The sequence below is a fragment of the Neomonachus schauinslandi genome, chromosome 14, assembly GCF_002201575.2.
Source record: "Neomonachus schauinslandi chromosome 14, ASM220157v2, whole genome shotgun sequence".
NCBI classification, from domain to species: Eukaryota; Metazoa; Chordata; class Mammalia; order Carnivora; family Phocidae; genus Neomonachus; species Neomonachus schauinslandi.
Genome location: NC_058416.1, coordinates 67,076,015 through 67,099,420, shown reverse-complemented (window position 1 = coordinate 67,099,420; position 23,406 = coordinate 67,076,015). Strand labels below are relative to the sequence as shown.

General features: G+C 48.3%; 1 protein-coding gene across 5 annotated transcripts in view; it reads left to right on the top strand.

Moving 5' to 3' along the window:
• SPECC1L (sperm antigen with calponin homology and coiled-coil domains 1 like) overlaps positions 1 to 23,043 on the top strand; it is a 108,834-nt gene extending 85,791 nt beyond the window's left edge. For 4 of the 5 annotated variants that reach the window (XM_021687860.2, XM_021687858.2, XM_021687861.2 and 1 more), the window contains 3 exons: positions 17,561 to 17,677; positions 18,485 to 18,544; positions 20,360 to 23,043. In XM_021687860.2, the coding sequence (XP_021543535.1) occupies positions 17,561 to 17,677; positions 18,485 to 18,544; positions 20,360 to 20,449 (267 nt within the window). In that variant the 3' untranslated portion in view covers positions 20,450 to 23,043. Of the gene's footprint in view, positions 1 to 17,560; positions 17,678 to 18,484; positions 18,546 to 20,359 lie in introns of those variants that run through there. The other variant, XM_044921315.1, reaches the window with a different exon arrangement.
• The last annotated feature ends 363 nt before the right edge of the window (positions 23,044 to 23,406 follow it).

Below are 23,406 nucleotides of genomic sequence, written 5' to 3'. Positions count from 1 at the left end.
AAAAAAAAAAAAAAGATAATTTATTTTGAGTGGTAAACCAACCTTGCATTCTTGGGACAGACTCTTCCTAGTTCTATTATCCTTTTTAGCAAGTCATATTCAACTTGCTAAAAATTTGTTTAGAATTTTTGCATCTATGTCTATGAGGAATATTGGTCTGCAGTTTTTTTTTTTTTTATTAAAGATTTTATTTATTTATATGACAGAGAGAGACACAGCAAGAGAGGGAACACAAGCAGGGGGAGTGGGAGAGAGAGAGGCAGGCTTCCTGCTGAGCAGGGAGCCTGATGTGGGGCTCGATCCCAGGACCCTGGGATCATGACCTGAGCCGAAGGCAGACACTTAACAACCAGGCGCCCCTGGTCTGCATTTTCTTTGTTAATAAATAATGTCTTTACTAGGATTTGGTATTAGTAATGTTGATCGTAGAATAAGTTGGGAAGAATTCTTTCTTCTTCAGTTTTCTGGAAAAGTTTATTTACAGTTGGTATTACTTCCTTCTTAAATATTTGGTAGAATTCCCTAGTGAAGTCATCTTTACTGGTTGTCTTTGTAGGAACATTTTTAACTACAAAATCCAGTTTCTTTAATAGAGACATAGGGCTATTCAGATTATCTGTTTCTTCTTGAGTGAGGTTTGGCTAGTTGTGTCTTTCAAGGAATCTGTTCATTTCATCTGAGTTGTAGAATTTATTGGCATAACGTTGTTCATAATATTCCTGTCTCCTAGGTATCTGTAGAATCTGAAGTGTTGTCTCTGCTCTCATTCCTGATAACACAACTTATGTATTCTCTCTTTCTTCCTTATTAATCTAGCTGGAGGTTTATAAAATTTATCTTCTCAATGAACCAGTTTTTAAATTTCTTTTCTTTTTTTTCTTTTCTTTCTTTTTTTTAAACTGATACAACCACTTTATTTGACAGAGAGAGACACAGCGAGAGAGGGAATACAAGCAGGGGGAGTGGGAGAGGGAGAAGGAGGCTCCCGCTGAGCAGGGAGCCCGATGTGGGCCTCTATCCCAGGACCTGGAATCATGACCTGAGCCGAAGGCAGACGCTTAACGACTGAGCCACCCAGGCGCCCCTAAATTTATTTTCTTTATTATTTCTATTTTTCTATTTCATTTCTTTTTGCTCTGGTCTTTATTATTTCCTTTCTTCTGCTTACCATTTGGGTTTTAGTTGCTCTTTTTCTTTAGTTTCTTAAGGTAGAGTTGTCATCATTTGAAGCTTTTCTTCTTTTTTGCTGTAGACACTTCTTGCTAGAGTACTCATTTAATGGCATCCCACAAATTTTGATTCATTTTCATTCAGTTCAGAATACTTTTCTGTTTTGATTTCTTCTTTGATCCATGGATTATTTAGAAGTATTTCATTTAGTTTCCAAACACTTGAGGATTTTTCAGAGATATTTCTGTTACTGATTTCTAACTAAATTTGATGATGGTCAGAGAATGTACTTTCTATGACTCGGATCCTTTTAAATTTATTGAGACTCATTTTGTGGCACAGAATGTGGTCTATCGTTTAAGAAAATGCTAGTCCGCTGTTGTTGGAGAAAGGCTCTATAAATGTTAACTAGATACCATTCATTGACTGTTGATCATATCTTCTGTATCTCTATTTTCTAGCTACCTAGTCTATCCATATTTGAGCAAAGAATATTGCAATCTTTTGATTATAGTTGTAGATTTCTCTACTTCTCCTTGTAGTTTTAACAATGTATTCTAAAACTGTTACCAGTACATAAATATGAAGGGTTATGTCCTCTTGAGAAATTTACCTCGGCCATTATGAAGTGACCTTCTTTATCTGTGAGAATATTCTGTGCTGTGAAATCCTTGTTTTATATTAATATAGCCACTCTTTCTCTTGATTACATTTAGTGTAGTATACATATCTGTAGCGTGTACTTTTTGCAGATAGCACATAGTCGAGTATGACCATATTTTTAAAGTTACCCTTTAATGATTATTCTAGGGATTACAATACACATTTAAGGTTGATTTATCCCAGTTGATGTAAGGTGTCCCAGTTGATCTAAGGTTTTTCTGACTTAATATGGTAAAAATAGCAACTTTTGCTCTAATGTAGGTCCTTTTCTTCCCTCTTCCTTTGTGCTGTTATTGTCATATGTATTATATTTATCTGTGTTATAAACCCAGTAGTATAGTACTATAATTATTGCTTTATTAATTGTTATGGTTTTTTTTTTAAATAAAAGAGGAAAACAGATGAGAACAATTTTAGGCATGAGGGCTACAGACTCCCACTGTTCTTACCTGAAATTATTTGCCTTTGATTCATTTCCAGAGCCCTGAAATTATTATTTTTGACAATTTCGTCCAGTTTTATATTTGTTTTTTAGAGAGAGGAATTGTTGACCTCTGCTCCACCACAGCTGGAAGTTTCCTCACATGCTTCCTTTTTGGATTTCTTTTCCTCCGACCCTCTTTCACTAAGCAACAACAACAAAGGAGCACTTAGCCTTTCTTCTCCCAGAATTGTGTGTCCCCGTGGACTGAAGAGTCCATAGAGTAAGAACTAATGGACAGATAAAAATAGCTCAGTACCCCCCAGCTTCCTTTGAAATATTAGACTGTCTGTAGACAAATAGGAGAAAAGCAAGTTCTCGTAATAAATTTATGAAGTGTTCATATGATAACTGGGCTACCTGGGTGGCCCAGGCAGCTGGCATTTGCCACGCTCCCTTGGGCCACTTTGCATTTCCAGTATTCCAAAACTTGTGGATGAGTGAATTCTCTGTATAAAGTAGCTTTCCTTACCTGAAAAGCTCATGTTTCTTGTGATTCCTCTTGTACACTGCATGCTGAGACAGGGAATAGAGAAGGGTCCCCTGTACCCGTGACCCCCGGCCCCTGGTCTGTCCAGTGCTGTCCAAATGGTATTTCCATTAATACACCCCTTCCTTTTCGGAGAGTTCTTCAGTCTCTCATGCCAGAAACATCATGGAGTGCCTCTTCCCCCCCAGTCCTTCCTTCCCTGTCTTCCCTTTCCACTTTCCTAGTGTCCTCTCTTTGTGATTCCAGTTAGGACTGAGGCAGGGGAGGGTGGAATGGGAGAGATCAGGAAAGCTGGGAGTTCTGCCAGTAGATAGAGTGCAGTTAAAATAATACATTTGGAATGCCTGATAGTCAACGCAAAGCTTAGATGGTTTCACTTCCTCTTCTATAACTGGAATCTTAGGTCACAGGAATGACTTCCCAGAGTTAAAAAATAAAAAGGTGCAGGCAGTAGATAAGGGTTTTGATCTGAATTGAATCTAGGTTGAAAGTCTAATTTTTTTTTTTTTCATTTTACATTGTCAGTTTGGTTGGAAACTTAAGTTTCCATACAGAAAGATCTTATTGTCTGTAAATATCACTGTGTTCCAAGGGTTAAAAATACTTGAACAAAGGGAAAGGGAATGGCAGGTTTGTAGTCCCACCCGGTCTTTTTGCTGGCTTGCTCTCTCCATGCAGCCATTCATGCTGCCACAGCCTGGTCATTCTGGGCCCTCTTGTCTGGGAAGCTGGCGGCAGCCCGGCGTGAAGTTCACATGTCTACGCAGAGTTCTTATCTCAGGGCTCCTCACGGGCCTGTGTTCCCTGCTGCACACAGCGGAGGTTAGGCAGATGGCCTCATGGTCACAGTGGAGTGAAAGAGTGGTTTCCTGTTTTCAGGGGATTCCTTTGAATGCCAAACATAGCAGCTGGGAAACAAAGTTTTCCCAGAATCACAATGTACTTCTTGGGTTCTGTTTAAACATAATTTGACAGTCATGGTTAACATCTATTTCCAGAAATGTCAAGGCTGTAATTTTTTAAAATTAATTGCTTAATAGCATGACGATATGCCCGTTTGATCCATGTTCGCGTGTGTGGTAGGTAACACTACCCAGTCAAGGTTGCCCCCCAGCTGACACCAGTTCTTAAGGTGCTGATGCTTACATTTCTCATTGCGAGCATCTTTCGGAGCTGCATTCAGGGCCCTTGAATGTGGAAAGATACTCAGGAATGGTGGGCTGCACCCAGCGATAGCAGTTTCATGTGTACCTGTCGTGACTTCATCGACAGCGTGGGCCTGTGGAAGTGTGAGGAGTGAGAGGGACCTGAGGAGTTTGAACAGAGCCAGAGAGGCCTGTCATTCTCCTTAACTCTGGGTTCTCTTCCTCGTCCCCTCGTTCTTTCCCCCATTGAATTCCCACCCATAGAGAAATCTGCTGAATGTAGGAACATGGTTTGATTGCCTGTGTTCTTGGTTAGCTGTAAGGTAATTGTCACAGGAGTTTGTTTGCTTAGATAAAATTTGAGGTACTTAATCTGAATCAGCACCCACAATTCCACTCTCAAAAGTTGGAGAACATCAGACTTGAGATGACCCCTAGGAATCCCGCAGATGGGGTTTCACTTCTCAGGTGACGGAACTGCAAATCGGAGAAATGGCAGGCTTGCCTGAGATCATAGACCTGGGCCTCCAGACACCCAGCCTGGGCTCTTGCCACTAACCACCCTGCCTCCCCAGCAGGGTCCCAGGCTCTTCACTAAGTTTCCAGTAAATGGGTATTTTTCTTATGAGTAATGCCGAGAAATAGAGGAGAAATCAGATAAGTAACATTTTCAGGAGCTGCTTCGTTATTTTGCTAAAAGCAGAATCATTAGATTATTTGGGTCAAATAATCTTTATATATCAGATAGCACACACAGTCCTTTACTGCCTGACATCATGAGAAAATTGTGTGTGTGTGTGTGTGTTTCATTCACTTTGGTTGTGTTGCCAGCATAACAATATGAGGTCTACAGAGGAGTTGAAATTTGACAGGTTAATTTTATTATATACATGATGCTCTGGCTTTTCACAAATGAGTTTAGCCTGAGGTCATTCAGGAAATTTAGGGTGACCTCTCTGTTTGTAGAAGCAGGTAATTTGTAAAGATGCTCTATTGCTGCCTCATGATACATAATTATGGAAAGGGTAATTAACCATTAGATACTGGAGGGAGGAGGAAAGACAAACTAGTTTCCTTTCCAAAAGGGCTCTTTAGATCCAGGAGAAAGGAGGCTGGTCTAGTTACCTACTGCTGCATAACAAACACCACCCCAAAAAGTTAATGGCTTAAAATAATGAGGGCGCCTGGGTGGCTCAGTTGGTTAAGCAACTGCCTTCGGCTCAGGTCATGATCCTGGAGTCCCGGGATCGAGTCCCGTATCGGGCTCCCTGCTCAGCGAGGAGCCTGCTTCTCCCTCTGACCCTCCCCCCTCTCATGTGCGCGCTCTCTCTCTCTCTCATTCTCTCTCTCAAATAAATAAATAAAATCTTTAAAAAAAAAAAAATAATGATGACATTTATTTAGCCCATAAATCTACAGTTTGGGTGGAGCTTAGTGGGGACAGCTCATCTCTGCTCCATTCAACTTCATCTGAGGCTCCTGCCCTCCTCATGTCTGGTGGCTGAGATTTTCACTGGGCTTCCTAACGGCACGCTGGCTGTGTTCCAGGGTAAATGTCCCGAGAGAGATGGGCAGTAGCCCCTCATCTTTTATGACCTAGTCTTGGGGGTCATGCAACATCTCTTCTGCCACATTCTGTTTGTCGAGGCAGGCACAAAAGCCTGTCCAGTTGCAAGGGGAAGGGAGCTAGATTCCACCTCCTGATGGGACGCAGCAAGGTTCTGGAGAGGATATAGGGCCAGAAGTACTGCTGTGGCCTTTTTCGAAAAATCCAGTCTGCCACAGAGACTGTTGTTTTTTATTTAAGTAGAACAGCCAATAACATGACATTAACCTGGCAGAACCTTATAATGATATTTTTAAAAATATTGCCTCACAGGTGAGAGGGAACCTGGATAGAGTAGGGGCAGTCTGGCAAAGAAGTCTACCTTATGAAAGCTAGATTCATTTGCCTGTACAGGTCTGTGTAGCAAATCACGCAGCACCCTGAGAACTCGGGGATATGACTGTCCGCCTTCTCAGAGCCCACCCAGGGTGTGGGTTCCATCAGAGTCAGTTGGACTGTGTCTGGTTCCACCGCGGTTTAACCCGGAACTACATTCAGGTACGGCACTCTGAAATACTGGGAAGAAGTACACAACTTAAAAACGGAGAGAACCTAGGTGGCACCTAAATGTGTTTGTGGGCCCTGGGATCCCTTGTTTGAAAAAAACAGATTCATTGAGGTAGAATTGACATATAATCAACTGCACATATTTAAAGTCTACAATTTGATGACTTTGGCCTGTGAAACCGTCCCCACACATGGTGAGTATATCGAGGTCCACAGAAGATTCCTTAAGCCTCTTTGTATCCTCTTCATCCTGCCTTTTCCCACCGCTGCCCCCAGGCAGCCATGATCTGCTGTCACTGTGTAGTGTTTGCATTTTTTATAATTTGGTATAAATGGGATCATAGCGTGTATAATTTGGGGAGGGTTCTGGCTTCTGTCACTTAGCATAATGATTGTGAGATTTATTCATATTGTGTATATCAATAATTCATTTCCTTTTTTTTTTTTTCCTGAAGAGCAAGTCCGTTTTATGGAAACATCACCATTTGTTTATCCATTCAGCTGTTGCTAGACATTGGGTTGTTTCCAGTTATTGCTTCTTTTTTTTTTTTTTTTAAAGATTTTATTTATTTATTTGAGAGAGAGAGAGCGAGCACATGAGAGGGGGGAGGGTCAGAGGGAGAAGCAGACTCCCTGCCAAGCAGGGAGCCCGATGTGGGACTCGATCCCGGGACTCCAGGATCATGACCTGAGCCGAAGGCAGTCGCTCAACCAACTGAGCCACCCAGGCGCCCCCAGTTATTGCTTCTAAGTAAAGCTCCTGTGAACATTCATGTGCAGGTGTTTGCATAGCCTGAAAAGTGGATTGGCTGGATCATGTGGTAGGTATAGGTGTCACTCTTTAAGAATCTGCCAGACGGTCTTCCAAAGTGGCTGCATCAGCAGTGTGGTAGAGTTCCAGTTCCTTTACATCCTCACCAAGACTTCGTGTGGTCGGCCTCCAGCTGTTCTAATAACTGTGTGGTGATACCTCATCGTGGTTTTAATTTTCCAGTCGCCTGGGAACTAATGGTGTTGAGCGTCTTTCCGTGTGCTTGTTTGCCATCCGTGTATCTTCTTCCACAAAGTGCCTGTGCACAAGCAGAATGGTCGTTAAATACAAGGAAGGATATGATGCAGTCTAGAGCATGACCTTTGCCCTCAGGGAACTTTCGAAGTTATTTCTGAAACGTAATAATATTTCCAGGCCTTTTAAAATGATGCCTTAACCTTTTTAATGACTCAGATTTGTAATCATAAGCATTCATGACTGTACTGTGTAGAATCCAGTTTTGAGTCCCTTTACTTCTGCTGCCTCATATCCCTTCTTATGACCCTCAACCCTCTCTGTCTGGCTGCATCCTAATGTGTATTTTACCAAGAAACGACAAAAAGTGCCTGTGACCAACTTGTATGCAAAACAAAACCAGAAAAGTATGGGGTCAGGAGTAAAGCGCCACGTACAGGCCCCCAGCGGCACGCAGGCTCCTCCCCTCCCTTATGACAGCATCATGTTCTCTCACTGGTGGTATCTGGTTATGTTTGGTCCAGGGTAAAGTGTTTCACCATTTCCCTTCACATTTACTACACTAATGGGAAAGTAAGTAAACCACTGAGTTTGGGTGTACAAGAGGGTGATACTGTTTTTGGATGTTTTGCCATTTTCCCTCTGCCAAAATGATACCTTGTAGGTGTAGAAACAAATACCCTGAAAGATTTAAAAGAACACTTTAATTCCCGCCCTAAGCAGTAAGATAAGTTCCTCTTAAGGTGAGCACTCTATTGAGCATCTCTTTCCCAAGATCATTTCCTTCCCAAGCTACTGAAAGACCACACCCACTTCACATCCAGGCTGCCTTGTACTTTGGTGTCCTGGGTCAGACCAGGTACATTCCCTGTGATTTCAGAAATAGAAGTGCCATGCCAGGGCAGACCAGTAGTCTTTCTAGGCTCATGTTTTGTCTGGGGATGTATCAGAGGGTGTTCTCAGGGGCAGGCGATTCTCCCTTGAAACGTGAGTACCAGGAAGATAACAATGCATCCAAATGGGCACCTTCCCTGCTAGGGGCTTGCCACCAATGCACTGGTCTAAATCTTTGTTCTGTGTAGGATTAATGATGCAGTCTCTGTGGGTAGTATCCTTTTGTGCATAAATTACATTTTTCAAATTTAAGGTGTTTGGATGAGTCTAGGTATGTTTTGTGTCTAACCTTCACGCTTTGTAAGTACTGTCTTCTAGCAGCCCTCATTTTTAGAAGCTGAAGCATTTTTTGTTTGTTTGTTTGTTTTTTAAGACCTACCTCCATACTGAAGCTTTCAGATCCTCTGGACCTTTTTTCCTAAATTTCTCTACATTCTCTCAGAGTTTTCTTAAATGAGCACGTTATTCAGCAAACCTTTGTGAAGTGCCTGAAGAGTGTGCTAGGTTTTCAGGTCAATGCTTGGCAAAAACTCTCTTTGAGAGGGGGAAACGGAGTCATATACATTCCGTTTGTTGCAGTAGGCACAGGGGACACATGTGACAGAAGTCCGTGTGACTGTCACAGAGCCATCAGACCTTCATCTCTGGCCCAGACAGCAGGTGTCCTGAAGTTCCAGGGTGTGAACTAGAGGAGAGGGACTTGGAACCAGCATGGCTGTCTTCTAGTACTCCAGGGCCTCTCCTGGGGCGGGGACAACAGTCTGCTGTCTCATGCTTTTTTGGTCTGGAAGGTGGAATCAGCACCATCTCGGGGGAGGGAGGAAAGGATATGCTAAGCTCCAGCCGAAGGAGCTGTTCCATGTACCTCACAGACTCTGTCTTACAAATCCTCATAACTGGGTTATCTTTCCTATTTTGCGGAGAGAACAGAGACTCCTGCGAGGTAAACTGCCCCCACAGTCTTGGAGCTAGTAGGGACTAACCCCAACATTCAAAGCCCAGGTCCGAGGGACTCATTCAAACCCATGATGCCTCTGTCACACCATTCTGCTTTTCCAGAGCGGTGGCTTTCACATCGGTATGAAGAATTTCCTGGGAGCCTGGGTGGCTCAGTCGTTAAGCGTCTGCCTTCGGCTCAGGTCATGATCCCAGGGTCCTGGGATCGAGTCCCACATCGGGCTCCCTGCTCAGTGGGAAGCCTGCTTCTCCCTCTCCCACTCCCCCTGCTTGTGTTCCCTCTCTCGCTGTGTCTCTCTCTGTCAAAAAAATAAATTAAAAAAAATCTTTTAAAAAAAAAGAATTTCCTAAGACTTAAAATGAAGAAGCAGTCAGCCTTGTAAAGAGCTTGTTCCTGTCGCCTTTTCCTCAGAGAAGGCATCTGAACAGGGTTTTTATGTGAGCCATGGCTTGTTCTATTGGGCAGCCTTCAAGGCGCACAGCACCCAGATTACCCTGCATCCATCTGTTTTAGAGCCTGAGTACAAAATTGGTGGCATTTGTCTCAAGGGTAAACTAAAGGAGGCCATCCCAAGGATGTTTTGGAATGCCTAATTTTCTTGCCCTCAAACACACGAATTCTCAGGGAAGCCGTTGGGGGTTAGGACAAGGAGGCAGGGCTTCTCTCCTCCTCCTCTGCCAAGCCCTTCCCCAGAGCACACACCATGGTAAATGTTGCTTGAGGATTACTGTGAGTGTCTCCTTTAGTTCAAATTGCATTTTAGTGAGTAATAACCCCTGCCAAAGCTAAACAAAAGCTAGAAAAGGCAGGACTAATTCCTGAGCTCCTCATAAGACTGCTCACAACATGCCCAGGGCTCATGAAGCAGCTGTGACCTAGCCATCGGCTCTTGCCTGCCGTCCCTTCCTAGTGGTAGTTTTCCTGAATTTTCAAAAAGCAGGCATCCTGGTTCCTGTGAAAGGTCTCCCTTTGGAGGGGTTTATGGGAAATGCAGGGACGTTAATCCCGTCTCTTAGGGTGACATTTGCTAACTAATTCTGAATTGTTCCCCCAAAATAGGTTCATTTGACTGAAACAATTTATAGCACATTAAACCCAAAATGTTGTTATTGTACCTTAGATTTTGTTTTTGTGAAGTTTCAGTATCGTTGGAGCTGTATCCTAGAAGTGTGCTTGCTACTTTGGGCAACATCATTGTGGTTAAACCTGGCTGCCTCACCCAGAGAACCATGGCAGCTTCCCTCTCTTGACTTTGGAGCAGCCGTGCACAGAGAATGATTTAATGTTTATTGTTTGTTTTTAAGAAAAAAAAATTTTTAAGATTTTATTTATTTGCGAGAGAGAGAATGAGAGAGAGCATGAGAGGGAGGAGGGTGAGAGGGAGAAACAGACTCCCTGCTGAGCAGGGAGCCTGATGTGGGACTCGATCCCGGGACTCCAGGATCATGACCTGAGCTGAAGGCAGTCGCTCAACCAACTGAGCCACCCAGGCGCCCAAGAAATTTTTTTTTTAAGTAGGGCCATAAATATTCCCATAAAACCCACTCTTGAATCATTACATTTAAGCAACATAACTGTTCAGTGAACACTCTAGGATAAGTTGGCTGCTTATGAGATCTACTCAGTGTATAGAGTTTATTGAGCGTGAACTACTTCAGAACATCTACCAGTTTTTGTTTTTGTTTTTTTGGGGGGGGGGGGTTGTTGTTGTTCCAGCCATTTTTAAGTCTACAGTTCAGGGACATTAAAGTTCATTCACAGTATTATACAACCCATCACTACTGTCTGGTTCCAGAACTCTTCCTCATCCCAAAGGGAAACCCCCATACCCATTAGCAGTCACTCCGTATTTCTGGCCCCTGGCAACCAGTAATCTGCTTTCTGTCTCTGAACCTCACCAGTTTGGTTACTACATATAAATGGAGTCATACAACAAACATGTGGCCTATGTGTCTAGCTTTCACCTAGCAGAACGTTTCAGGATTTATCCACGTTGTAACATGTGTCAGTACTTCATTTTATTTTAAAGGCTCAAAAAGATTCCATTGTGTGGACATACCACATCACGTTTATCTGTTTTTCTCATTGGTGGACATTTGTTGCGTGGTTGTTTCTACGTTTTGGCTGTTGTGAGTAATGCTGCTATGGACATTCCTGTGCAGGGGTTAGTTTCAACACTGGTGTTCACTTCTTTGAGGTGTTTGCCCAGACTGGAAGTGCTAGGTCATCCGGCAGTTCTCTGTGACTGCCGCAGCGGATGCAGCATTTTGCATTCCCACCAGCAGTGTACAATTTCATTTCTTTACAGCCTCGCCAGCACTTGTTACTCCATTTTATAAAATAATATGCATCGTATTGGATATGAAGTGGTAGCTCTTGGTGGTTTTGATTTGCATTTCCTACTGACTAATGGAGTTGAGTATCTTCTTGTGTGCTGTTGCCTGTCCATTTGTCGTCTTTGGAAAAATGTCTGTTCAGATCCTTTGCCCGTTTTGCATTTGGGCAGTTGAGTTGTTTGTCTTTCAGTTGGGTTGTTGAGTTGTAGCTTGGTTTGTTTTTCATGGAAATTTTCAGATACCCACTAAAGTAATGAGAGTGGTAAAGCGACCCTGAGCACATGTCCCCCGGGCACAAGTCATTGCACCTGGTCCTCGCGCTCTCCACCCACACCTGGAGGTTTCCAGAACAACTCCCAGCCCTTTAATGTCATCTCACATTTAGTTTAAACTTCCCGATTGAAACATGATTTTATAGTTGGTTTGCTAGAATGAAGATCCAGATAAGGTTCATACTTTGCATTTGGATAATAAACTTCTTTTAGTCAAATTTAATCTTAAATTTCCCTCTTCTTTTCCCCCCTTTCAGTTTGTCTTCTTGAAGGAACTGGATCATGTATCTTACAGAACTTCTACATTTTAGGTTTCACTTACAACATCCCTGTGGTGTTCTCCCCTGGTATAAGCTAGAAGATAGAACTAGGGGTTAGATCTGATTCCAGTTCTAGTTTCTGGCAGAAACACCTCAGTTGTGGAGTTGTGTCCGTCTCTCCAGGTAGAACAGAGCAGGACCGGCTCTCTCTCTCTCAGATGGCCCTGGCCACTCATCATTGTTGCCAAGTGATGCCATTCCATTTCTGTCAATCACTCCTACTTCATTGGATTCCTCTTCACAGACAAACTCCTTTGTCAGGTGTTTAATTGCCTTGCTGTCCAGTTGGGTCAGGAAAGTTCCATCCAGTACTTGATCCTCTCCCTTGATTTCCCAGCACTTAGGATCATGAGTGGTTTCCAAGCTGGGCCAGGTGTGCTTCTGTGAGCATCATCATGAACTCCCAGATTTGACCTTTTAAATAATGTTCCCGTCCACTGCACTTCCACCCGCCGTCAGTCTTTAGATCAGTGGTCCTGACTCAGGTCATCTGGGGACTTTTAACGAAAATAATGTCCAGACAACTGGGTCAGCCTCTCTGGGGTAGAGCTGAGCATGTTGCCTTGAAAAAAGGCCTTGCAGGTGATTCTGATGCACAGCGAAGATTGAAGGTCCTTGTTGGAACCCCCTCCCTGACAAGGGGCACAAGATGCAGAGCCCTGTCTTCAGGATTGCTGGCTCACCCTGGGCTGTCTGCCCTGGCTTGCTTCCTTACTCTCACTTCACCACATAGTCCCAATACCTGGACTTCATGATAAGCAAGCCTCATGGACATGTGCTGCCTGCCCTTCTTCTCCTCCCCTCCTCTCCTCTCCCCTGACCTGGAGCAGAGCTTGGCTAAACTTCATAAGGGAGACCGCACTAAAGTCCCCAGGGCAACACCCTTAGATCTGCAGCCAGAGTGGGCCTACCAGTCTACACCGTGGCAACCCTGGGCACCAAGCAGGTTTTTGCTTGTTAACTTCCGGGGTCTTCTGGGGCCTTCTGTATTTAACACTATCGGCAGTGGTAAATACTGTCTCTTGATGTTTTTTCCCTCTCTTTTAGACATCACACCCCCTTACCATACCACATAAAAAAAGATACCCCAGATTTCCCTCCAGACCTTGCCCGCTGGCCTGGGGCTGAGGCAACTGGGTAGGGGTTTTGTTTGTAATTCACTTGTACCTCCTGAAGGCTGGGCTGTGGACCCCCAGCAGGTGGCATTCCCAGTATCTTCAGTCAAGGGAAGGACTGCCTCTCTGCCTGTGTTTGGGCCTGTGACACCACTGTCAACAGTTGAGATGGGCCTAAGGAAGTTGGTGTGAGCAGAGAGATGAATCATGATGTTTGGCTTCTTGCCCTATGCCCATAAAAGTGGCATTTCCTTAAATAGATCAGAACCTTAATAACTATTTAAAGAACATGTGGTATTAGGGGGTGTATTTTATGGCCTTTAATTAAACTTCAGACAAATTAAAACATTTTTAACGATGTTTTATGACATTTTTTATCCTTTTCCGTGGAGATTTGTGTAATTTTTTCGCTCACTTACCCCACTCCCTCAACTCTCAGTGCATACAAGGGCACACCAAAGTGGGGCCACCTGAAGGCTGCAGGCAGAGGACAGCATCATATCTTAGTCATAGGAGCAGGTGAAGGCTTCTGGCCCAGCTCAGGAAGGAGCAAGTGGGAAACGCCCAGCTGGTCCTGTGGAGGGCTGTGAGGTGTTGGGCGATTTTACGAGTCTAGGTCTGGGTTTTTATGATAGTGAAAAGGACAGCAAATGGGCTTGTGAAGCAGGCCACGTCCATCTTCCCTGTCAGATCTCTTAGTGGACATTTCCTAGATGGGAGGTCCTGGATGGGAGGATGTGCGCCTGTAGGAGAAAATGTGACAGAGCACCTCATTGGAGTCTGTGCTGAATGCTTTCCTGAACTTCTGTTGACCCGTATCATAACCATCTCCTTTTTGTCCGCCTAATCCAAACATAGACTTACCTGAAAGAGTAGAAAAATCCTGAGTTGACCTGAAAACCAAATGCAAAATCTGAATTCATTAATTAGAAACTTACATTACAGTTACTAGTATGTTCCATTGTCCCTATTTTAAAAAGAAAATTGTTCCCTTCTTACAGAGCTTGGCGCCATTGCCTGTGAATAGTGAGCAATAGAAAGTTCTTCCATTAGTGTGCATATTCCCCTCAAAACACCATTTTGGGGCTTTAAGAATAGTTTATTTTAAAGGTGTTGGCTGGCTTGCTGAAGCAGCCATCCATGTAGGGGTCAGGACCTGTGTGGGTGGAAGGCCCTCGACCCTCCTCAGCCCCTGCGCTGATCTGCAAAATGTAAATGGGCCCTTCTGCCCAGAGAGAAGTGCACTTGGGCTTTACAGTCAAGGGTTTTTCCTTATGCACCGAAAAATGCCGCTTTTTAAAAATAGTCCATTTCGGGCGCCTGGGTGGCTCAGTTGGTTAAGCAACTGCCTTCGGCTCAGGTCATGATCCTGGAGTCCCGGGATGGAGTCCCGCATCGGGCTCCCTGCTCGGCGGGGAGCCTGCTTCTGCCTCTGACCCTCCCCCTTCTCATGTGCTCTCTCTCTCTCTCGTTCTCTCTGTCTCAAATAAATAAATAAATAAATAAATAAATAAATAAATAATAGTCCATTTCTAGACAACCTTTGTGAAATAAACATGTCAAAAAGCATATCTGTGAATGTTGTAAGACCATTACGGATAATTGAACTTTGCGATGAGGTGGCTTCTTAAACCTAAATTAATAGCCGCGGAATCAAGAGCTCCACAGAGGAAGCCAGGGGACTTTTCTAGCACCCTTTTCGGCCTCAGAGAACCAGCTTTGTTGTTTATATAGACTTTTCTCTGTTCAATCTGCATTATTTCCCAGTAGTTTGATTTTTCAGCCCTTATCCTCAAAAACAGTGAAACAAGCAGTGAGATGGGGAGCGGAGGGCGCAGGCCCAGCGCTGTTGTGGTGGCTTGGGGTGGTGGCAGCCTTGCCTGGGGCCTGCTTTCTCAGATGTTAGGCTTTTCTGCACTTCCATTGAAGCCCCAGCCTCATTTTCCCCCAGGGTCTCTCGGGATGGGTGAGGAGGTGGAGGGACAGGGGTGGGCAGAGCACTCAGAGGCCTCACTTGGATTCGGTGCGTTGTGGCCTCGCTGTCCCTTGCGGGGTACAGTGCCCAGCCTGGCTCCCTCCAACTGGCGGAGGCTGAGACACCTGCCAGCCTGCCTGGGCTTGGACTTCGGAAGTTTGGTTGTCAGGTACTTCAAAGTTAACTCCCCCTACCCTGGAACTCGAGAAACCATTGTTCCTCATTGTTTAAATTTCTTTGGCATGTTTTGTAAATGAAGTCGCTGCTCTGCCTGGAGGTTCCAGGCTTGAGGTCAGGTTTGTGTTGAGGAAGCTGGGGAAGGCTGGGGTTCCCACAGCTGGGGAGCTGGGGCGCAGCCGTTTCCTCTGCTGTAGGAGCCTCTGGCGTGCGGCGCGGGGAGGCCAGGCACGTAGGCGGCTCTGCCAGACGCCTGCCTTTCAGGGAGCTGGAGAGGGGGCTGCGGCGGCAGGAAGTGGAGATTTGTTTTCCTCCAGAAATGAATGTGGCCTCCGGGGGCAAGGGCTGGGAGTCCTCAGCGGCCACGTGTTGCCGCCGGCCTCACACAGGGCTTGGACAAGCCAGTAAGAGGCTGCTTGCCCTGTGGTCTGTGCGATGGTACGAGGTGCCCTCGGCTCTTTGATCAGGGCACTTGTCACGAGATCTGGTCGGGTTCCTAGGAGGAGCATGGCCGGGCTTGGGACGGGACTGAGTTTGAATAACCACCCAAATCAGCTCTGGAACCTGGGCCTCCTTATCTAAAACTGCTCCTGGGTGATGGTGGGATTAAGGTGACACCCTGTCCTCCCTGCTGCCGGCCCAGCACCTTGGACAGGTCACTTCCCTTCCCTGGTTCCAGTTTCCTCCCAGCTGGCACCCACACCCCTGGCTGGCTGCTTCCTGAGATTCCGATGAGATGAAGGAGGCCCGTTTGCTGTGGCAGCGATCAGCAGTAACTCTCGGACACCGCTGGTTGCACCCTCACAGGAGGCAGGGACTGTCATTGTCCGCCGGAGAGGGGGCCGGTCAGGGTTGGGACAGGAATGCTTGCCTGGGCTGTGTCTTCGTGGCCAGGAAGTGTGGGAACTGCAGCCTGGAGGCAGGGAGGACCTGCCCGGCCCCGGTGGCTGGGGAAGGGTTGGCGGGCTCACTCATAGAGGCCAAGTCAGATGGCCCTGAAAGCTTGCTGAGACCTTCCCTGGGACTCTTGGCAGGTTTGCATCCTTTTGTGCTTTAATCTGGTAATTTTCCTCACCACAGTTTCTGAACAATGCTTTCAGGCCAGATTGGTGAGACTGGCCGCCCCAGATAATCGGGTTACCAAGGGGAAATGACCTCTGGAATGATTGCCCACAGAGCTGCCACCTTTTTGAAGGCTTGTGCTTGAGTGGAAGCCCCCCCAGAGGGCAGCATTCTGGGTGTCTGCAGTCAGGGGCCAGAGAAATCATTTCAGTGACAAGGCCAATGAAAAGATCAGCCCCACTCTCTTCCATGCTACTCGCTCTTTTTGTAAGGGGACTGACCGCAAGCTGTGAGTCTGGATTAAGACCGTCTTCCCGGAAGGGCCACTTGCCCAACCTGGTCCTCTCCTCCCCACCTGCCCCCGTCCATGAGCCCCAGGTCCCCTACTTGGTGTGAGGACCTAACAGTTTGTAAACCTGGGGTGAGGGATGGCAGAGTTTGTAAAACCCTATACACATACGCACAGTATTTGTATCGCTGTGATCGCTTGTCCCTGGGAGGAGTGGCAACCTGTATCCAGGAGTGGGGGGGTTGCCTTCACTAATAAAGTCTGGGTTTCCCAGTACCCTAGGAGCTAACCCTTGATGCAGTTGAAGTCTGCGTGAAAGAAACAGTGGGGCCTCAGACAAGAGGTGTTTGGGAAGTGCTCTCTTTTTCAGTCTGTGGCATTTACATAAAGTGTGTGAATTTCCAAAATTTAACTGGAGTTCCAACTTCAAAAGGATTTTTGCAAATAAAGGTAAAGGCTACATAATAGCCAAACTGTGTTATCATATGGTCAACTATTTCCGACTATGTTACTTTTATAGTTGCAAATAATTTACTATGAATGTGGAAAGAGACACCAAGAAAGTCGAGGTGATGCGTGGAGAGGCTCTGTGGGAAAGCACACAGCCCCAGCATCAATTGGCTCCCAGTGTCTCCTAAGGCAGGAAGGCAGCTGTTGACGTCCTCAGAACACAGAGGTTTTGATGGACTGTAAATCTGTGCCTAGAACCCTAACAGGGGAGGTCAGGCGGAATCATAACTTCTTAACATAGCAGTTTTGCTCCCCAGGGCCCCACGAGGCTGCAGAGCTGCCAGACCAGCTCCCTGTGCCCAGAGTTCTTCCCATGAGGGAGAGGTGGCTCAGATGTGTGCGGCCAAGGGGGCAGTGACCTGTGGGTGGTGGGCAGGATGGGATGAGCACCCGCTGAAAAGGCCAGTCCCTGACACCTGCCGGTCTTGGGACATGACCCCTAGCACACTGTGCCTTCTCCAGAGGCTCCCCCTGCCTGGGGTTTGGAGGCCATGTGGCATCCGAGGTTGCCTTCCCCCTCCTCAGCATGCTCCTGAGAAGATCGCAAGGTGTGTTACTTACACCTTATTTTTCTTCTCCTTCAGAATATTGACATTACAAACTTCAGCAGCAGCTGGAATGACGGACTGGCCTTCTGCGCTCTCCTGCATACGTACCTTCCGGCCCACATTCCGTATCAAGAGCTGAACAGCCAAGATAAGGTAGGCTGGCTGTGAAACAGCCCAGCTCCTGGCGTCCTTACCACACAGGGGAGACAGAGCCTTCCAGCAGCAGGGCCCCCACCACGGTGCTGGCTCACAGCGGCCCCATCCCAGCTTGGTCTTATTCTGGGATTGAGCTGTTAGTGCTGAGCCAGCCAGTCCCTGACCTGCCTTGTGTGGGACATTTGGTGGGTTCAGCATTCCCCAAGTTACAGCATTCCCGGTGGGAGCGCTCAGCCTTCCTGGGTGATGACATTTAGGATCACGAGCTTTATACCCTTGAGAGCTGCTCAAGGCATGAGTGGTCTGGGCAGTGCTTCCCATGCCAGGCCAGTCCTCTGCCAGCCCCGTGTGGTCCAGCCATCCCACTCACGGAGCTGCTCGGGGACAGCCCCTGTCCAGATGGGCACTGGCAGAGGTCCCCGGCCTGAGCCCTCCTCTGATTCCCTCCTTCCCTCAGATAACGCTTGAAATTCCTCCCGGGGGGGTAGCTCACTTGACAGGTGTTTCTGATCGGCTTTTGGGGTCCGGGTCCAGGCGGCTCAGGACTGATGTGTTGAAAGTGGCCCTTTTGCACAGTGAGGAAGGAATGAGCGTGTGGAGATTGCTCCACGGACAGTCACGAGAGGAGCAGCTGGGCCCTGCAGAGGGGCAGTCAGGGTTGGTGGGGGCTCCGAGGGCTCCAGCGTAGGTTTGTTCTGGTCCCAAGTGGAGGTGGCTGTCCGTCTTCCCCAGCATCGTGAGTAGTGCAGGCCGCCTTCTTCCTGGCCTTGCTTGTCCATTCCAGTCACACAGTTTGTTTTACAGCGAAGGAACTTCACCCTGGCCTTCCAGGCGGCCGAGAGCGTTGGCATCAAATCCACACTGGTGAGTCACTGGCAGGGCCCCTCCTTTTTGTTTGGAAGAGTTTCCTTCTCATTAAGGGAGATCTGGGTGGTGTGGTGGCCTGATGAGCAGGGGGCTAGTGGGTGGGGCTGGGGGGCCACCCTGGCCACCCGAGCGAGTGTCCCGTCAGGGGTGCAGGCAGGGTTTCACCTCAGTCCCATGGGCACTTTATGCCTCACGTGAATTGTCTTGAGGGAGCGGTCTGAGGTGGGTAGAGTCATCCTGACCATAGCCCGGCAACTTTGACTTCCTCAGAGTCACCTTTTCTAGTTGAATTCCTGGGTTCAGAAGAAAAAATACTAACAAGTTTATAGCAAGTCACTGTCAGAGGCATATTCCTGCAGGTCTCTCTGCCTTTTGTCAAACTAGAGGGAGAGGGGAGGTGATGCAAGGCAAAGGAGGAGGCTTTAGAGGCTGAGCAGGCGCTCCCGCGCTTCAGGGGCCGTGGCAAATGCCACTCATGGGGAGTGGGGGGCATGAGTTGTAGCAAACCCTCGCATTTCAGGGTCGTCAGGCCGCTGCCCGGCACCCACAGTAGCTCCCAACAGCTGTGCTTCCGTCAGAGCTCTTGCCCCGTCACCACGTCTGACTTTCTGAAGAAGATACTGCGTCCAGATGCAAAGCCAGGCCTTCCATACCCAGCGACACTTAGATTATATAAACTCGGGACTGCAGCGGTGGTGTCATCCAGTGACACGCGGCGGTCAGTGCGCAGCTCGGGGAGTTCCGCAGAGTAAGAGCCCCGTGAGGCCAGGTCACTGCCCCAAGGGCACCCCTCGCCCTGACTGTTAACAGCTGGGTGGCTTTGAAGAAGTGTTTACATTCATATTTACCGCAACAGGAGTGTTTGTGTAGAGTTCCAGAAGTGTATCTTCTGACTTGATAGAAATAGGCTTGTTTAGGGTGGCCTCTATTCAGTTGTACAGAGAGAAAGAGAAGTTACCATTATTGAAGTGTTTTCTGTTATCCTGGTATTTTACATCACATGTAAAGTTCCAACATATAAAAAGTGGGCCATTTCCACCCCTCCAAAAAAAAACTTTATATTGATCAAGATCTTATATTGAACAAACATGTTTTCTTTTTTCTGTACCAAGTCACCAATGGGTGGCCCGTTCCATCCTGCTGGCCATGGCCTCACCTATGGAACCTCCCAGAGCAGTGCTCTGGAGCGAGGCTCCCCTGGAAAGTGATGGATGTTCTTCAGCAACAGTGGGTCTCTTCTGGGGGCCTCCCAGTCCCGTATCCAAGTCCTGGGTTTCCCACGTTCGTTTTCATCAGCTGGCATCTCACAGATGACTGGTATTCTGCAGGGTACAATTAGAAAACAGTGTCTTTGATGCTTTCAGATGGTTGCCATGGTGAAGGGCACTGCAAAGTTGAGTTCTGGGAGCCCTGGGCACACAGAGACTCTCCTAGGACAGAGACTAGGGTGAGAAGTGCTCTCAGAAGCGAGCACATGGAGCGGTTTAAGAAAAGAAGCAGACAGGGATTGTGGCCCCAAAAACGAAAGCCAGCCTCAGAGGGCCGTGGCCAGGAGCAGGGGCGCCCCGGTATGCGGCTCTGGGGCAGGGCTCAGGCACAGACGGGCAGCTCGGGGACCATGCAGACGCTTCCAGGCACACTCGGCAGCGAGGGAGCAGGCATCCCAGCCAGGCCTTCGGCGGGTGTGATCAGGCTTGGCCCAAAGTCAGAGGCCCCGCCCCGTGCAAGGGCCCGTGTAGCTGTCGGGGAGCCTGTCGGGATGGGCCCAGGGGTGACCCGGGGTTCTAACCAGGTTTCTTCCTTCTCCGCCAGGACATTAATGAGATGGTGCGGACTGAGCGGCCTGATTGGCAGAGCGTGATGCTCTACGTGACCGCAATCTACAAGTACTTCGAAACCTGAGCACACCGGAAGGACTCTCCCCGTTACCAAGTGACACCAACGCCATTAGCTACGCACCCCGTAAAGCTTTCAGCGACTCTCTGGGCCGCCCCGCAGCGTGTGAGCCTTCAGCCAGGGCTTCTGAGTCAGGAGAACTCGGGCCTCCATGGCCCCCGGCTCGCGGCCGGCTCCGCGCACACGACCCGTCCGGCCAAGGTCGGCGTGGGCTCCACGCACGGCGCACACGCTGTTTGCTGCCAGAGTTTTTTCTGAAGAGAATATTGAACTGCATTAGTGCCATGGGGTGTAAAAACCAGCTCATGCGCAGCTCAAGTCAGGGAAGGGGCTGAAACTCTGGGGGCAGCTCATGGGGGGTTAGTGAAAGCTTTAGCCACAGCGCTTCTTGACTACTCGCCGGTGCGGCTTCTGGCACCTGTGAGAACCAGGCCGGGGACTCGGTGCCTGACAGAGGTGCCTGGAGAGCAGGCTGCGGCCCTGGACGTGGAGGGCCACGGAGTGCATCACCATGGCAGTGGGGCGGCCACTGATTGCACATGGCAGGGCTGGCCTGGCCCGCATGATTTAGGTGTTTACAACTTGAGCTAACAGATGATCGTGACTCGAGGTCCCGGCTGGTGGCGCCCGCCGCTGCTGAAGGGTTGGTTTTGCACCTGGGCCCCCGTCGAGCAGAGGCGGCCCCCTGGCCTCGCCGCTGCCAACCTGTCCTTTAGCCTGGAAGGGGCTTGGGAACCCAGCTCTGACTTTAGGTTTCTGGACAAAAGAATTGGTCAAAAGGAGTTTTAGTTAAAAAAATTTTTTTTCCTTAAGAGCAATATTGGGGGAAGATACCTCCTGTTGTGTTAGTACCAAAGTTAAATTGTCTTAGTAAACATAGAGATAAAACACAAAATCTGGACGCGAGCATGGTGAAAGCCAGAAATGAAGTCAGAAGTAGCAGGAGAAAAAGCCGAACAGCTGGAGGGAGCCCAGCCGGGTAATTTAAAGTCACTGAGTCACTCAGACGAAATCCTTCTGGGCAAGAATTTAAGGAAGTGCCTTCAGTCTCCTTGCACGGGTACACCGGATAGAGGGTCTTGGAGGCTGCCGTGACCACAGCCAGAGCAGATGGTGTCAGGGCTGGTGGCCTGCAGCCCCGTGATGGAGTTGGTCCCTTGCCACGCACGCCAAGTGACAGGCAGCTGCACCAGCACCCCTTCCGTGCGGTGGAATCGAAGCCTTATGAGGGGTTCTGTTGAGGCAACTCTCAGGCTGGGACCCAGCCCTTCTTGGGAACAGGGATCGCACGTCTCATGCGCCTAACAGAGTAGCTGTTGGTTTGAACAGTGTTGAGACCTGTTGCTTCTAGAATACAACTGTGTTGGTGCCTGCAAAGTAGCACGAGGAAGAGTTGCCACCAGTGGGAGCAGGATTGCTGCCCCAGCCACAGGATGCGAAGAAGGCTGCCCAGCCAGCACGTGGGCCCGGGGGTTCTGCGTTCACGCGTGATGTTCTAGACTAGGAGTATGACGTGTCTGTAGCCTAGGAAAGAACGTGGTTATTGTGCTGTGTGTGTGTGTGTGTGTGTGTGTGTGTGTGTGTGTGTGTGTGTGTGTGTGTGTGTGTGTGTCCTGCTGGCCCATGGTCACCAGCTGGCTGGTAAGTGCCCGTCAACCCTGCCCAGATGCCCTAACCGGCAGGCCCTGGCTGCTCCCCCAACTGGAGGCTTTTTGTGAAATGCCTGTTTTCAGCTAAGGAAGGTGAGGCTCAGTGAGCAGAATCCAGCCCCAGAGCGCACCGGAAGACCCTGGCGGATACCTGTCCCCATCCTCCCTGACCAGGTTCCATTCTGGCTTCTGTTCTGTTGACAGGTGCCCTGTGTTGTCAGATGAGGGCTGTTAGGTGAGAATTACGCTTTTTTAAATGTCTCTCCACTCGGTCTTCCTGAGTCCCACTTTCGCTCTCATTTGCCCTCATGGAAGCCTGTGCTCTTGTCTGGACCCAGTGTGTCTGACTGTGGCCATGTTTTTATTTATTATTGTTGGGGGGTGCTTTTTTGTCCGATGAAGAAGACTTTCCTGGGTCGGCAGTTCACACATTGGTCCCTTCCTAGCCAAGTGAGCCAGCCGTGGCAGCTCATGCTGGGGGGCCTGGGGCTGTGCCCACAAGGCTGCCACTGGGGTCAGTGACTGGAAAGGGTGGCTGCAGGAAGTGCCGGGACCAGGCCCAGCCTGTTTAAGGGCCCATCTCTGCCTCCCTGACAGAGGCTGTGCAGGGGTGCCCAGCCGGGCCGCCTACATTTGCACGTGGGTCCACAGGCGAGAAGATTCTAGAAGCATGCCTTTTTCTAATAGGATCCTTTTATAACACTGTTGGCTTTATGGGATAATTCTAGGTGGTCATATATACCTAAAAGTGCTACTGTGAGGTGCTTTTGGTCCAGTGACCCTTGACGTGAAGCCTCCAGGAAGTCATTTTGCCTCTTCTCCCTTCAAGCACAAGCTTTCCTGCAAAAGGGCCAGTTACATTTCTGTATCTCTCAACCACGGGCTTCTGCTGACTGACAGTACTTTTTTAAAAATTTTGTTCTATTAAATATTCTCGAATGTATTAAAATTGCTGAAATGCATCAGGCTTGGGCTTTTCTAGCTCGACACTTCAGCTGCTCCCCTGACGTGGTGTGAACAGGGCCCTGGCCGCCCCCCGGGACTGGCTGTGGCAGGAGGAGGGCTCCTGAGCCCAGGCTCCATCCCCTCTGGCTGCCCCTCCCCTGCAGCTCACAGGCCAGGAAATGTGTTGGGGGGGAGGACCTGGGGAGGGGCGGGTGCTGGGGTCTGCCAGGTCCCACCCCGGGCTGCAGAGCAGAGCTACAGGCCAGATGCCCAGGCCTGAGACCCCAGAAGTCCTGCCCAAGTTACCCTACAAGAACGGAAGCCCTGGCATTCCCCAGTGGTAGCCCAGACACATGCTGTGGGGAACGG